General features: G+C 45.4%; 1 protein-coding gene across 1 annotated transcript in view; it reads right to left on the bottom strand.

Annotated features, from left to right (window-relative positions):
- Positions 1-2,953: 2,953 nt before the first annotated feature.
- LOC102565366 (protein mono-ADP-ribosyltransferase PARP12) overlaps positions 2,954-16,620 on the bottom strand; it is a 36,954-nt gene continuing 23,287 nt past the window's right edge. The window contains exons 10-12 of the mRNA XM_059726449.1: positions 8,822-8,952; positions 7,906-8,057; positions 2,954-6,190 (exon numbers count right to left, since the gene is read on the bottom strand). Coding sequence (XP_059582432.1) covers positions 5,865-6,190; positions 7,906-8,057; positions 8,822-8,952 — 609 coding nt within the window. The 3' untranslated portion in view covers positions 2,954-5,864. The remainder of the gene's footprint in view (positions 6,191-7,905; positions 8,058-8,821; positions 8,953-16,620) is intronic.

The following is a 16,620-nucleotide window of genomic DNA, read 5'->3' as shown; positions in this document are numbered from 1 at the left end:
AGGCAATTATTTTGGCTGGAGGGCCACTTACTGAGTTTTGGCAAGCCATTGAGGGCCACCTGACAGGCAGCCAGGGGCAGATTAATATTAATTTTCTAAATTTTTTAGGGGCCCCACAGGCCGGATAGAATGGCCTGGAGGGCTGCATGCGGCCCGTGGGCTGCATTTTGCCCACCGCTGCTCCAGGTACTCTAAGTAGAGCCACCCAACATTGCTTTTATCTCCACTTCCATACTTTTTTGATCTTTTCAACCTCAGGCCAGAGACAACCTTCTGGGTTTGCTTCCATCTGCTGAATATGGATGCATGTGTCCTGATATCTCTGCTGAATGTGGATGCATGTGTCCTGATATCCACTGGAAAAGGACTATCCCATTCCCCTCTTCCAATGCAGCCGCTGCCAGAAAATATCACAATGCTGCCCTTTCCACATGGCCTGCTCTCAGAACATGCCCAGGCTACAGGTGTCAAACATGTGCTACACAAAACAAAATGCTCACTGTCTCTCCCATCCAGAGTGATATTTTGCTTACTGTTAGGATATGGCTGTGTTATCAAATACCTATATGCAAAAAGTATCACTGTAAAGCTAAAACATCATGTCTGATATCCACAACAGGTCAGTCTTAAATCCGAACCTGCCTGGTTGTCCTGTGTGCTGCACTACTATCACATTAGGGAAAAAAGATAAATGTGCCTGATTTTTCCTCCCATGTAACCTAACCACTCCTGTTTCACTGCTTATGCTCAATCACTCTTGACCCAAATATTCAAAGGATACTTTTATCACTCAAAAGCAGCCAATGTTAACCTAAATTTTAGGTTGTTACAATTACAATTTACAAAAATAAGTCCAGTTACAATGGCATCAGTTGTACACAGGCTTCTCTAGTTCATAACTGCTTGACAGAAAAAAAAGTTTATTAGGAACCCAAAGTACAGCTGACTGCTATTTCTAGCAGTTAGAAGGTCAGAAAACATGCAAAAGTAGCAAAATCAGTCAGCTGAAAAGCCTGTCATTTCCCCCTGCATAAGTTTCCTCAGCTTTTGAAAACGCAGTGGCAAATTTAATGCCTAAGGTTTCCTTTTGCTGCTACAACTTGTCCAACAGGAGAAAAGTTTAGAAAACCCAGGAGTGGGAAGGGGAGAAGAAACAAAACGGACACAGCATTCTATTCCATTTTTTCACTAGCAAAAAGAGGCAGGGAGGAAGGAGCTGAATATCCAGAACTACTCACGGGGCACACCTACACAAGATGATTAATGCACAGTAGACTAATTCAACTGCACGTTAGAGCACCATGAGAAAAAGCATGCTAATGCACAGTAGAATTAGTCTACTGCACATGAAGCATCACAAAAAGATTGTGCTCCATTGCTACTGTGCATTAGCGTCAGCTACTGTGCATTTATGTATTACCTCATATTAGAGGTACTAAATTTAATGCACAGTAGCAATGGCACATTAATGCACATGTAGATACACCCTGTGTTTTGAAAACTAGTACAACTGAAAAAGGAAAGCTTGTTTTAAAAATTCTCATGCAAAAAGCAAACCTTTAGTCAACAAAACTATTTGGGGCAAGAAAGTTTTCAGCTGGCTCCAATACTGAGTCACAAAGAAAACTTTTAGAAGTTTTAACCTCACACTGTCCCTTTATTTATGTATATTCTGAAACTGAATCTTCCCTTAATACATACAAATCTATCTCGAACCACTGTCACTCATCTCCTTCCAAAATAAATAACCTTACCTCAGGGAATAGTTTTAAAAAACCTCTCTCACATAATGCTCTTCTTTTCTATAGAAATTAAAAAAAAAAACCCAATTTGCTGATGCTACATGAATTGCAGACACTACAGCAGGATAATTATTCAAGTGGTTTCCTCTGTGCGTAATTTACTGTTTGGACACAAATTGAAATGTCAAATGAGTGGCTTAAATTGATTTATTTTTATCTAATTCTTTCAGTGGACATGTCTATACATGCATATTAATGCACTGCAATAAACTGGTGTTTATCGCACCAGTTTATTGCTTCCAGGCACGCATTTACAAGCGCATTTAGAATTGCAGCATGTTGAACCAGGTTGAAGCAGTCCCGGCTGGCAGGGAACCCGGCAGGGAGTGCAGGGAAATCAGCCTGCTAGCCCAGGGCTGCTCCGATCTGGTTCAATGTGCTGTGGAGGGGCTGGCTGGGGCAGGAGGGTGCTCCAGTGCAGGACTAGCAAGCAGGCAGCCCCCACACTGAAGCACCCTCATGCTCTAGCCAGCCAGGGCAGCATCTATACATGCAGTGCTATGGAGTTTTTTACTCCACAGCTGGAGAAATACAAGCACTACCCTGCTGCAGAGTAAATTAGTTTACTCCAGCCTAATAGGGGCGCATATGTTGATAAGTGACATTTACTGTGCAGCTAATTAGTCAACTGTGCAATAACTGTCTTGTGGAGTCGTGCTCAGTGAGTCTTAAAAAAACTTGACTGGATTTAAACAAGTATGAGAACATTTAATTTTATGATCTAATACTGACCATAACTTTCTAGCAAGTATAAATAAAGATCTTGATCAGAATTTATCCTATTAGTTGTGGCTAAATCTATGTTCTCTATAATGTCTGAACACCAAAAATGCATCCAATGAAGACCAACCGGTGAATGGAGACAATTGCAAAGTACAAAAAAGTGCATCTAGAATGCAGATAGAGCCAGGCTATTCTGCAATACTTCAAACAAACAAACAAACAAACAAACAAACAAACAACTCCCCAATACATGTACTAGATGCAATACAACACTTTTCTTTTTTCTCATGAAAGGCATTAAATCATATCCATTATGTAACTGCTACTTACCACATACACTGACAAGTGTCCACTCATATGGTCCTCTGTGTTCCTGTTTAAAGCAGAATTGCTGATAGTTGATAAATAATGAACAACTTTAACCTGGCCCATTTTTCAGGCAAAATGCTTTAATAAATTTCCATTAAAAAAAGATGTCATACATTATAGCTGTCAAAGAGCTAAGGCATATAGTTGACAATAATAAAACATTTGATTTTAGCTTCACACATTAAAGGAGTTTCAAAATAACTTCCAGTTAATTTTTTCTTGTTTAAAACATGGAAATTCCAAGGCACTTGAAATACACAACTAGCCAATGCAACTGCTATAACTGGAGGAACACTTCTGGTAATCCAAAGATGTGCGCTGTCACTTGCATCGATTTCAAAGAGGAAAAATGGTGATTAAGCAGTAGCCTTGTATTAACAAGTGACAGAATTGTTAAATTTCACTTTCATAATCACAGTAATTAATTACTGAAGTACACACCAGCTTGAGTTTCCAGTAAATGCCATGATACATTCTCTCCTACCTGAACAAAAATGTAGACAGTGAAAGTGCTGGAAAGCTTGAGTGGTTCATCCTTAATTCTTGTTCGTTTATTATCTATAGCAGGGCCTATTTGGTGAAATAGCACACTAGCACAGCATTACGTTCTACAGTTTATTTTGTATATGCTCTGACAACGTTACCAGCAGAAAAGGATGAGCAATCTTTATCATCCCTTTGCTCCTTTCCACCTTTAGCGCTTGGCTTCTGGTGAGCAACTTTTACCAGAGGACAAAATAATTAGAAGTACAGAAACTGTACCAAGTAGAATTTCCTCAGGGTTATGTCAGGTTTTTGTTGTTTTCTTTTTGTTTTGTTGGTTTTTCTGTTTTTGTTTTTTGATTTGGGGGTATTTGGGGAGGTAGTTTTTTGGCACATCGCAGAGCAGACTTTTGTAGAGATTTACCACCACAAATGGTTCTCCCTGCTTCCCTCACTTTCTTGGCTGTAATTAAAAATCCAGACTGCAATTTTAATTGGATTGCAGATGGAGAAGGGAAAACCTCCCAAAAAGGAGTGGAGCTCTGAAGTGCAGCTGTCTTCTGAAGTCACAACTTTGTGAACAGAAGGTTCACAGTCTCCGTTTCTTACATTCACAAAGGGTGGAACTGTTTACTTCAGCAACAGCCCTTTGATTGCTTTTGACTCTGGTTAACCATACAGGAATGAATACAACCCTGAGAGAGAGAGAGAGAGACTCAAACCCAACTCAACTCTATACTTCCTTGTACATCAACAAAAATAGTTTACAGTGTCCCAATTATAGGGCCAACAACATACACCTTTGGTTCCCCACAATCTTCACCTTAAAGATCCTCCTTTCACCAGGAAAGGAGCAGAACAGAAACTATATTCCACATTAGTCTTTACTGCAGAATTGCTTGGTCTACATGAGAAGAATGTACGAAAGGGAAGTTCTTAGTTGTGCTGTCTGAAATAGCCGTGTTGGAAAGAGTGAGGACAGACCACAGCCAGACTGTTGATGCTCCAACCACATAAAAAAACCTCACTCTTGTTATTAGCATCCCAAAGGTCAAGTCAGATTGCTGATGGCACTAGTAGTTAATGAAACTACAGGTCCTTTACGACTCCCTGCATTATTTTTACAACACAAATTTACGCCTTGGCAAGCACAAGGTATTAAGAAGAAACACCCCACAGAGTAGCAGAGCATGTTAGCAGGTCACCCTGATGTGGAAGCAACAGCACAAAGCAACTCTGTGGGCAAAACTATTTCTACGGAAGTAAAGAAATGTCTTGCCAAAAAACGGCTTGTGCAAATTCTGCTCCTGCTGCTTAGTACACATCTGACTTCCCTTCCTGAGAATTAATAAAAATGAATATAGAGCATTAAAAATAAGTCATGTTACGAGTCGTACAGCCAACTGCTATTCTGTTACTTCATGTCCCCTTACAAGAATCATGTGAATGCCAAGAAGATTTATAACCCCAAACTAAGTAGAGAAAATGAAGTAACCCCACTAAGATACATTTTTCAAATTCTTAAAATGTCCTTTATGTTATAAACTACCATAAGTTACTTAGGAGACTGTGGAGAGAATAAGGGTCTTATTACACGTTGCATGTTGAGCTGGTCACTAGAGGGCTGGTGAGCAGGGGCCTGCCTAGGAGCTACAGCTGTGAGTTGCCACTACAGGGCTGGTGAACCAGGGCAGGCTTCCATCTCTGCTGTAGGTGGGGGGAGGCAGGAAAATGAAGCTGGGAGGCAGAGTTAATGGAATGGGGCTGGGTAATGAAAGTGGAAGGTGGAAAGGAAATGAAGGTGGAGGAAGGGTGGTGAAATGAAGTCAGCTACTGAAGGATAAAATCAAAAATTAAAAAAGAAATGAAGAGGAAGCAAATTAAAGAAGGTCTTATGTTTTAATACGATGGGATTTGGGATTGGGTTCTAGGGGGTGCTGAAGTGCTTCTGGGGGTGGCTGGGAAGTGGGAGAGGTGAGGAAAGGCATTTTTAGGGGAGCTACTGTCCCTGCCCTGGGAAGGAAACTCCAGCTCATGGCAACACAATCACACTCCCTGCCTTGTTCCCCCCTATGCCCTGTAAACCCCACTCCTGGACCCCTTCGTGCCCTGCAACCTGGCTAGCTGGCAAGTGCTCTGCAGGCTTGCACCCCTGGGCAGAAGGGGGGGAGAAAGTTTGTCCACATAGGGGGTAGGGGGGAGACAATGCATCCTGTGATCCTGGAGGGCTGTAAATTGGGTAGTTCACCTGTAGGGAGTGGCCACACATTAAGGGAACATGAGCTGGTTAACGTGGATGAAAGAGTAACCTGCCCTAGAGTGGCATATCTTTAAGCTGTTTAAAAGCATCCTTAAAACTAGTTTGAGGTGTTAATGTGTGGACAATCCAGAGGTTAAGAGCTCCAGGAGCTGCCTGAAATTAACATGCAACAAGGCCCTAATGTTTAGTAATGCAACCAAGCCCACTTCTGACAGAAGGCACTCTCCTCAGTTAAACAAATTCTGCTGAAAATATGAATTGAATGAATAAACACTTAATGGCTTTGCTGCCAATGGCTGGTCTGTGTATTCTATCAGATATTCAGGATAAATCTGGTACTTCTCAAAGATGACAAAGATAGATGGGTTACTCATGCTATTCACACAGCTGTCATAGTAACTGTTTTGACTGCTTTTGGGGGGAGGAAGACGATAGGAAGAGTTACCACAGGTGAACTCCCCCACTAGCACCCGTGCCAGAAACATTGTCTTGACGTTGTGCTCACTCTTGCTATAGTTATCAGAGTAAGATGCATCCCTTGCAAAGTAGCTTCCTGCAATAGACACACAAGCAAAGATGTAGTTAGTTAAGATTGATGCCTTGTTGCAAGACAAGTGCTAGGAATTCAAATGGGGGAGGGGGACACACAAACAACAGCAAAATGTTTACTAGTAAGAAATTTGCAGATAGCCTTTTCAAGGCACTCAAACGTGGTGTACATCTTTTCTGATACAGTCATCAACTAAGATCACAACTTGATTTTTCACCACACAGGAAGGACAGTAACAACAGAGCGTTTTTCCATTCTCTTTCTATAAAAGCATACTTTCTGCCCATGTATCTCCACCTCCTCATCTCACCACTCTACTGTGAGTAACCTTTTAGAGATTTGTAACAGAAACTTTTTGTTTCCACAATGTTCTAATATACAAAACAACCAATGGCAGAGAGTGGGGAGGGAGAGCTCTGATCAGCTACATTACTTGTTTTAAAAAAAAATTAGTCTATTTTGTTCCCCTTCATGTGGTAGTTTCTTGCATTAAAAAGTAAAAAGGAGTAAGGCATGAGAGAGCATTTCCAGAGAGGGGAGAAACACTTGGGGCTAGTTGCTTTCAAGGCATCAGACACAAAACACATTATCACTTTCTCTTGTGGTTCAGGAAAGACAGGCTGCACATGGTGTTGACATGGGAGGCGATGGCTTCCTTAAGTGAATGCTGAGTAATCTGTGGTATGCACTGGGCTCAACCCTATCCAAAGGACAAATGGCAATGCAAGAGTTTTTTCCATGCTTTTCCTAACTCCTCTCACTTCCATACTTCTCAACAGCACAACATGCTCTCTCTCAAGGAACTGTTCAGTGACCTCACAAATAGTGTAGGACAAGAGATGTCAAAGATATGGCTTGTGGGCTGGATTCAACCTGTAGTGCAGCCTGCTGTATGCAGCATGCACTGGCCCCACCCCTGCGTGCTGCATGAAGCAGGTGAAACCTGTCTGGCATGGGCTGCACACAGCGCAAGGCTGGCCTGGGGCACATGCTGCATGTGGTACCCACTCTGGACTGGCCCTATATGCTGGATCCATGGCCAGTCTGTATCAGACCTACTGACTGGCCATGCATGCCAGATCTAGTGAACGCAGCTGGTCCAGCATGGGTGCCGCATGCAGTGCATGTCCTAGACTGGCTCCACATGCTGTGTTTAGCATATGCTCTAGATTGGCCCCACATGCTGTGCATGCTGCATACAGTACACAGGCCTGGAGCCTGCACACATGCTGCAAAGAGCATGCAGCCAGTCCATGGCTTATGCTACATGCACTGCCTCCACCAGCCCAGCTCTGTGGGCTGGATCCAGCACAGGGTGGGTTTGTGGGCCCAATCCATCTCACAAACTAACCCCAGTTCCCTAATTCAGCCCATGGGGCCAAATGAGTTTTATACCTCTGGTGTAGAGGGAACAGTGCCAATGCTGCACCCAGAAGATACTGATCAGTTTCTTTTCAGATGCTGTCTTGTGTGTCATGCAAAATGACTGTTCCGAGTGCTCCCCAACCCCCTGCCCATCCATACGCTGTTCTCCACAGCTAATTTGTGGAAGGGTGGCAGCAGCTCAAGCAACAGGAAGCTTTCCCTGTAACACTTAACCCAGGTGAGTGTCTTTTTCCCCTGACATCCTCGAGTTCACATTTTTGCTGTAGCTACTGTTTTTCTGAAGAAAGTTTTCTTCAAGCCAAGGTTAACAGAAGAATAAACTTGGGAATTACCTTTGCCATAGACTGTACCATTAAGGCCACAGACCCTCCAGTCAAAGTTCTGCTGGCAAATGGCATCAACGTACTGTTTACTGGTCCCATGAAATAAGAGCTTCTCGGCCACAGCTTTCCCTGCGTTCCTTTTGTGCATTTGTTCTTTCTGCCTGTAACGAGCAGCACTGTCATGGTGCTATAGTGGAAAGTCAGATTATTTTAGCCAAGCAGGTTCCACTAAGATCAGAGGCTGTTTGTGCCCACTGATGCAAAGCAATCAAATGTTGTTAAAAAGTTTAATATACTTTATTTTATTAAGCAACTATCCAAATGAATGCTTTTCAAAAGGCTCGTACTCAGATTTACCCATATATGACTGCCATTCCATCCAGTACCTCCTAAGCATCTAAGAATAGAATTGATTTCCTCCTACGCAAGTCTGAAGGAGAAATAGCTAGATTTTTTTAAAATGCATCTGATCACGTATATCCATTATTGAAGGAAATGCCATAAAAATGAGTTGCATTTTGCTCTGAGCTCCTGGAGGCTGGTGGTCATTCTAATCGGGGTTCAGTTCCCATGCAAGTAATGGCATTTTAACTTGCACATCTCTGTTATTGCTTCAGTGCTTCATAATTCCTGTGGAATGCAGCTATCATGGGACACCAAGGCTACAGGGAGATGCGTTCTCTGTCAGGAACTAGGCAACAACCCAAAGGCCTCTGAATATTAGAACACTTCCATCTTGCCTACTTCAGCCAACTACTCTTCATTTAGATACTGACTGCAGCAAGGCAGTTAAACTGAGCAGTCCAGCAAATTAAAAAATGCAGACATATTTGGCTGCATAATTGCAATGTACATAGGAATTAGTCATAACAGCAATGAAAAAAATTCACCACACGAACCTACCAGGGCAGTATTTTGTACATACCATTGATACATTTCCCAGAGAGATGGGTTCTGGATTCTCTGGATGCACAGAATGGCAGTTTTGGGCATTGTGCGCTGAAAGTCAGCCTGGATTTTTTTGTATTCCTCTGAAGAACTGAGAAGTTTGATACGCTATAAGAAAAATATAAAAACAAACCTTACATCTTTCACAGAACCACAACGCAACTGGTGGTTGAGGCACATAAAGTGTTTCTTTTGTAGGATATTGGAGACTGAGGACTTTTTACTCAGAAAACCTATTTTCCCCTGAAACTGTGCCTAAGCCATGCCAGAAGTCACTGCCATCAACCAGAAAAAACCTCTCCTGCAGCAAGCCAAAGAGCTGTTTATTTCTCAGGCCACAAGCACACACAGGGCCGATCCTACGGAGCTGCAAATCGGAGCAACCACTCAGGGCCCTGCACTTTGGGGGGCCCCGTGGACAGTGCCGTACAGGCCTCGCTGCATGCCGCTGGTTCTGCACTCAGGCTGCTTGCCACCTGCCCTCCCTCCACTCCAGCCGCTCGCCAGCCCCCAGCCTCACACAGGTTGATATGCCCTGGGCCCCGCACACCCCTTGGGACGGCTCTGAGCACACACAAGTTAGCCTGAGATAAACAAGGGTGGAGATTTATAGAGAATCAGCTACTTTGCAATAACTGCTGTATACACATTCTCACCCCACCATAAATGAAAGCTAACCTGCAGCAGCCTGGTGCTCTTCTGTAGGAATAAGCTCTCATGGGTTAGTTTTCATTTGCTAGAAGGCAGATGATGCACTGATTCTGCAGCCTTGTTTACCTGTTGTAATATGTGTGCTCATGCCCTTAAATCGCCATAGAACATGCTTTATAGCAGTGGTTCTCAACCTTTTTTGACCAATTTGTGGCCATTTCTGACCCAGTGCCCATCACTCTCAACTTGCTGCCTCCTACCTCCAGCCCCTCCATATGGGGCAGGGGGGAATGTGTAGGGCATGTAGGGGCCCCAAGCAGCCCCTTGCAGGCTGGAACTCTGTCAGCCTGCAAGGAAAAAGTCACCGTTTCCCATTTTTTCTCCTTTAAAGGAGAATCCATTTTTAAAGTTTGTTTGCAACCCTTTCATAGATTCATAGATGTTAGGGGCTGGAAGGAACCTCATGAGATCATCAGGTCCAGCACCCCTGCACTTGGGCAGGAAAGACTGCTGGGGTCAGATGATCCTAGCAAGGAGCACGTTAAGTTGTTTTTAAATGTTCTTGCGATCCACGGGTTGAGAAACGCTGCTCTATAGAACATGGGTATTTCAATTACACTGCCCTTTGTTTTAAGGTAAGCTGTAAAAGGATTTAGTTTACAAAACTGGAATTTCAAAGCGGGGTGGGGGGAGAAGGGGAAGTGGAAATTCAGTTTATTCTCATGTATAAGAGGCCTGAAAATGGTGGAAGGAGTTTTATGCTAGCATTTTACCTTATATAAAAACATAAGGAATATCATCTCTTGCCTTCCCTACTTGTACTGGATGATTTTTTGACCTCTTATGCTTTAAATTCAAGGGTTGTAGTAACTGAATTTTCAAGCAGCAGTCACGACAATAAAAATCCTCTCTCTGAGATGTCAGTCACTAAATAGAGTGAGCTGGGAGTGGGGACTGTCAATATTTTTCCTTTTCTATTTCAACCAGCTTCATTAAATAGACATGAAACAAAAGGACAAATGTTAAGTAATCTGACCAAACTACCTCCTCTTTATTGATTTCCTGGTTTTATAACCATGAACAACCTCCATCCACCACTCCGCCCAGTTTCTCTTCCTTCATCATGTCACTTTTAAGCTCCAGCCTAGCCACTAGGGCTGTGTGAAATGGCACTGTTCCGTTTCAACGTTTTGACAGAACAGTGTTTCGTTTCTACTCGAAACCGCTGTTCCGTTTCATTTTGTCGAACAGTTTCGCTGTTTCAGTGTTTCGCCCATAAGAGATAATGGGGAAGCTCAAAACAGCCTATAACTTTGTCATTTCTGGCCCGATTTGAATGAAACTTGCAGGAGTGGTAGTCCCTTCTGAGGGCATGAAGCCTGCCAAGCTTCAAGGAGATAGGTGCAGGGATTTCAGGGAAACTGCACCTCAAATTCTTGAAAGCAAAACTCATGTCACATGTGCGTGTTAAGCCACAGCAGGGTCAAAACTGCAGGCATGCTAGCCCCTGCTAAGGCAATAAATCCTGCCAAGTTTCAAGGAGATAGCTGCAGGGGTTTGGGGAAACTGCACCTCGAGCTGCAGACGAGCAAAACTCAGGACATGGGTGACAGTGTGTGTGTTAAGGCGCAGCAGGGTGAAAGCTGCAGGACTGCTAGCCCCTGCTGAGGCCACAAAGCCTGCCAGCTTTCAAGGAGATGGGTGCAGAGGTTCTGGGGCCCTGCACCTCTAGCTGCCGACAGGCAAAATTTGTGTCATGGGTACTTGTGCAACTGTGTCTGTCTTGGGGCAAAGGGGGGTGAAAGCTGCAGGCCTGCTCGGCCCTGCTGTAGCCATGAAGCCTGCCAGCTGTTGAGGAGATAGGTGCAGGGGGAGTGTGGGTTCTGGGGCCCTGCACCTCTAGCTGCTGACAGGCAAAGCTCGTGACATGGGTGGGTGACACTGTGCGTGTGTTAAGGTGCACCCTCACTCAACTGACACCAAGGCAGAAAGGGCAGTTCAAACAATGCTGCCTTTTATGCAGTTTTTCCATCCCTCCCCCAGAGCACTGGGATTGGAAGGGACCTCAGGGAAGGGTGACAGCCACTGGCCAGCTACACAGTCAATAATGAAAGCACTCTTCCCCCCCCCCCCCAGCTCCCCCCCCTTACTTTAGTTTATGTTTCCCCCAGGCAAGCCCAGCTAGAGCTTCAAAAGTCGAAACGTTTCGAAAATTTCAAAATGTTTCAATGTGCCTCATTTTGTTTCAAGGCTGTTCCGAAGCTTTCTGTTTCATTTCGATTTTGCTGTTTTGAGCTCGAAACAAGTTGAAATGAAACTGCTCGTGAAATTTTGCACAGCCCTACTAGCCACCCTAGTCAGTTCTCGTAGGGAGAAGAATAAAATGTGAGCCTTCCACGTGGTCCATCCGAGAAGAAGAATAAAAGTTTACCTTGTGACCCAAATCAATTACTTTTGGCAGTGACTTCAGCTATACACAAAAGTGCAGCTCCTTGGAGCACAGTCAAATGCAATAGAATCAAAAGGGGTAAAGGTTGTAGACATGCATAGAATAGAAAAATATTTTATGAAAAAGCCTCATCTCTTTTTCTTCTCTTTGTGACTGCTAGGCATTAACTAGACCTTGTCTATTGGAACAGCACAGTCTCTACCTCCTATGCAGTCTAAAGTCCTGACTTGGAAATAAGAGGTTCAAAGTTAAGCTTCTATGTGTATGCTCAGCTGCTCAGGTCTTAGTCGAACTCGGTGTACGAGCTACAGTCCACCCCCGCACACTCAGGGGTTGTGTACATTGGGAACACAAAACATGACTGAAGCTTGCATCACAGGTGAACAAGCCAGAAAAGGAGCTAAGTCTGCAGCGTGAGTTGCGTAAGTCTGCCTAAGACCTCAGGGGCAAGTTCTCAGCTACTCATGCTGATGCTGCTATGTCTAGAGGGCAAGGAAGTAACTAGATCAAGTCAGACATTTAATTGAAACTTATTTTACTAAAATCCATAGTCAAGCAAACTGGTTCTCATGGCATCCCCCCTAACTTTTAACAGAGGCCAGCTATACAGGCTAGTTTATACTGCACAGCTGCAACATTATGGCAGATCCCCCACAATAAGCCATTGAAAAAAAACTGACCAGGTGCAATAGGGTCATGGAAACAGCAGATTTCTGCTGAGCAGCTCAATCACAAATTTACTGGGCATAGCAAAGAACCTCTCTTTCTTACATCCAATGTACTGCATCCAATTCTGGGTTCCACAGTTCAAGAAGGATGTGGAGAAGCTTGAGAGGGTCTCAAGGAGAGACATGCATAATCAGAGGACAAGAGAATAGGCCTTATGAAGAGAGGCTGAGAGCCATGGGACTCTTCAGCTTGGAAATGTGCAAGCTCGGGGTGACTTTGTGGCAGCCTATCAGTACATCAGGGGTATGCATCAGGATCTGGAGAAATGTCTGTTCACCAGAGCGCCCCAAGGGACGGCAAGGTCCAAAGGTCATAAACTCCTCCAAGACCATTTTAGGCTGGACGTAAGGAAAAACTTTACTATCTGAGCCCCCAAGACCTGGAACAGACGCCCTTCAGAGGTGGTGCAAGCACCTACTCGGACTCCTTTAAGAAGTGTTTGGACACTTATGTTGCTGGGATATTTTGACCCCAGCTGACTTCCTGCTCTTTGGGCAGGGGGCTGGACTCGATGATCTCCCAAGGTTCCTTCCAGCCCTAATGTCTATGAAATCTATGAATTAACCCCCTACATTTCTGATTGTATGACCTTTTACCAGGCTTTTTGCCTTCCTGCCAGAAACTGGTCAGAACCAGCCTTCAGATGATCTTTTCATTACTCTTATCTTTCCAGATAATCACCACTGCCCACAAACTTATTCCTACCTTTTTCTATCCTCTTTCACAAGCACCTTGCTTTTCCCATTCAGCACAGGAAACGTGGCCTGGGCCCTAAATGGTATCCCTTTGGCTTTATTCTTTTGATATCATTCTCCCCTTAAAGCCAATGTATCAAGGTTTCTGCACAAAGTAGCAGCTTCTTACATACAAGCCTGTTGTCACTTTAGACAAAGACCTTGGATATCATAGTGCAATTCTTCTTTCCTTATCTACATTCCTTTAGCTTGAAGAAGCATAACAAAACTCTGAGCACATCTTGCCTCTCTCATGGATTCTTTGCCTTATAAATTCTAAAAGCTGAGCTAAAGCCTGTATCTAGTAATTCTTAATAATTTAAGTAATAAGCAAATCTCGTTAACTAATTTTTACATACTAAAAGCCAAAAGAACTCTTTATGTAAAATCATAGAAAATTAAGGTTGGAAAGGACCTCAGGTGGTGATCTAGTCCAACCCCCTTCTCAAAGCAGGACCAGCCCCAACTAGATCATCCCAGCCAAGGCTTTATCTGGCCAGATCTTAAAAACCTCCAAGGATGGAGATCTCACAACCTCTCTGTGTAACCTGTTCCAGTGCCTTACTACCCTCCTCAGGGGAGAGTTTTTCCTAACATCTAACTTAAACTTCCCTTGCTGCAACTTAAAACCACTGCTACTTGTTCTGCCATCTGCCATCACTGAGAACAGTTCAGCTCTTTGGAACCACCTTTCAGGTAGTTGAATTTGTTACTAAATCCCCTCTGTCTTCTCTTCTCCAGACTAAATAAGCCCAGTTCCTTCAGCCTCTCTTCACAAATCATGTTCCCTAGCCCCCTAACTTTTTTTGTTGCCCTCTGCTGGACTCTCTCCAATTTGTCCACATCCTCTCTGTATTGGGGGGCAAAACAGGACACAGTAGTCCAGATGTGGCCTCACGCGTGCCAAATAGAGGGGAATAATCATTTCCCTCAATCTGCTGGCAACACTCCTACTAAGCATGCTAAGTACACTAAGTATGCTAAGCAGCCCAGTATGCTATCAGTCTTCTTCACAACAAGGGCACACTGCTGGCTCATATTTAGGTTATTGTCCACTGTAACCCCAGGTCCTTTTCTGCAGAGCTGCTGCTTAGCCAGTTGGTCCCCAGCCTGTATTGGTGAATGGAACTGTTCCGCCCTCAATGCAGGACTTTGCACTTCTCCTTATTGAACCTCATGAGCAGGGATCTGGGTTTTCCATTTCCCACGCAAAAACAACCTCCCCCCAGATTTTCCCTTTTACACAAGGAAAACGCAGATTTCTTCATTTTAATGGAAAAAACACATGGATTTTGCACTTTTTCAAAAAGCTCTCTGCAGGCTGGCAGAGTTCCAGCTTGCAAGGGGCTGCAAGGGAGCAGGAGGAGGGCAGTCAGGAAGGGGATGCCATGTGCATGGAGAGCAGCTCCTGCAGGTCAGTTGACAGGGAAATGGAGGGGGGATTGAGGTCCCATAGGGAGGAAGAGAGGGAGGGAGTCAGGCAGGGCTGGGGATGGGGCTGTTGCCCAGTCAGACAGTGCTTGGGGCCCAGGGCCAGAATGTGCAGCTGTAGGGTTTGGGCGAACAGCAGGACAGGGCCATGGGTGGCACATCTGGAGGGTGAAGCTGGCTCCCCACGGCTGCAGGCTGGCTCCTCACTGCTGCGCACACTCCTTGTGTGTGGGGCAGGGGTAGGTGCAGGCTGTCGGCTCAGGCTCCCGCCCTGCTGCCCTCCCCTGGGGCCTCTGCAGCCCAGTGGGTGGAACTCGGCACAGCAAAGCAAAGTGGGACAAGGTGGGGAAGCTCCTTGCCACTGCAAGCCCTGCAGTGCCATGGCAAGATGCCCCCTCCACACACTGCTGCCCCCGCTGCTGTGAGGTGGGCAAGGGCACATCGCCAGGGCAATGTGGGGCTTGCAGTGGCAAGGAGCTTCCTCGCCCAGACCTGCTTTGCCCTGCCACACCAGTTTTCACCTGCTGAGCTGCAGATGCCTTGAGGGAGGGCAGCAGGCTGGGGGACCCAAGTCTGCAGCGGGAAGCCTGCACCCACCCCCACCCCACACAGATCTGGAGGGCATGGTTCCCCTGGCCCCTTCAGGAGTGCGCGTAGTAGCAGGGAGCCGCCACCCTGAGCCCAGAGCAGGCAGCCCACCCCACCCCCATGGGCTTCGCTCCAGCTATGCCACCTGTGGGGGAGGGGGAACTGGGCTTTGCACTCCACTGCGCTGCAGCAGCTGTTGCCTCCCAGGGTGGCAGACAGGGCTTGGGCACTGCTGTGGGTGGCAGAGGACTGTGAACCTGGGTCCCTGGTCCGGTAGCCTTGGCAGCTGGGGCCCCCCCTCTGGCAGGGCTGGGGGGGCAGGGGTTGTAGGTGGGGGGCAAGGGGCACCAGCAGGGCTAGGGAGGCTGTGGGTGGGGAGTGAGGGGCCTGGACCTTCATTCTGTGAGCTAAGGGGGCAGGGGGAGCTCTGATTTTCCAAGATTAAAAACCCAAAATCAAATACCAAAATGTCTAGGTATTTAGAATGTATTTTAGTATAGTGACTGAGGCACTGGTGGGCTTCCAAATTGCTTTAAAATTGTAAATAAAGGAAATATATAGAAATATATGTAAATATATGAATAAAGCATTGTGTTCAATTGAGATTATATATGTATTAGGGCTGTGCAAAGCTTCGGTCTCTGATTTGATTCAGTGGACGTTTGGCCCGATTTGGCAGCTGAATCTCCAAATCCAAATTGAATCAGGAGACCCTTTAATCTCTCCGAATCAAATCAGAACCCTCTGAATTGATTCAGAGAGATTCAGCGATTCAGACATAGACACAGCCTTAAATGTTTTTTCTATAATTCAAGGTACGAGATGCTGAGATGGTGGGGTGGATGCAGTGTCCCATGGAATCATGGGGGGGCCTCCAGCATGCTTAGTGATGGACCCGGAAGTGGACCAGAAGCACTTCTGGTCCACTTCCAGGTCCACCGCAGAGTGTGCGGGGACCCCTCCCCCCCCGCCTCAGTGACTGGTGCCTCCTGGGTTTTGGGGGGCACCCAGGGTCCCCCCACAGCCAATCGCTGAACCAAAGGAGTGCAGGGAGGGGGGGCAATCAGGTTGATGAGGCATAACTTGCCCTTGGTGAATCCATGCTGACTATTCCTAATCATCACCTTCTCCTCTAAGTGCTTAGAAATGGATTCCTTGAGAACCTGCTCCTAAATTTTTCCAGTGACTGAGGTG

This window comes from Alligator mississippiensis, chromosome 4, assembly GCF_030867095.1.
Source record: "Alligator mississippiensis isolate rAllMis1 chromosome 4, rAllMis1, whole genome shotgun sequence".
In the NCBI taxonomy this organism is placed as follows: Eukaryota; Metazoa; Chordata; order Crocodylia; family Alligatoridae; genus Alligator; species Alligator mississippiensis.
Note: the sequence above shows the minus strand (reverse complement) of the source record. Positions and strands in the feature narration are given on the sequence as shown.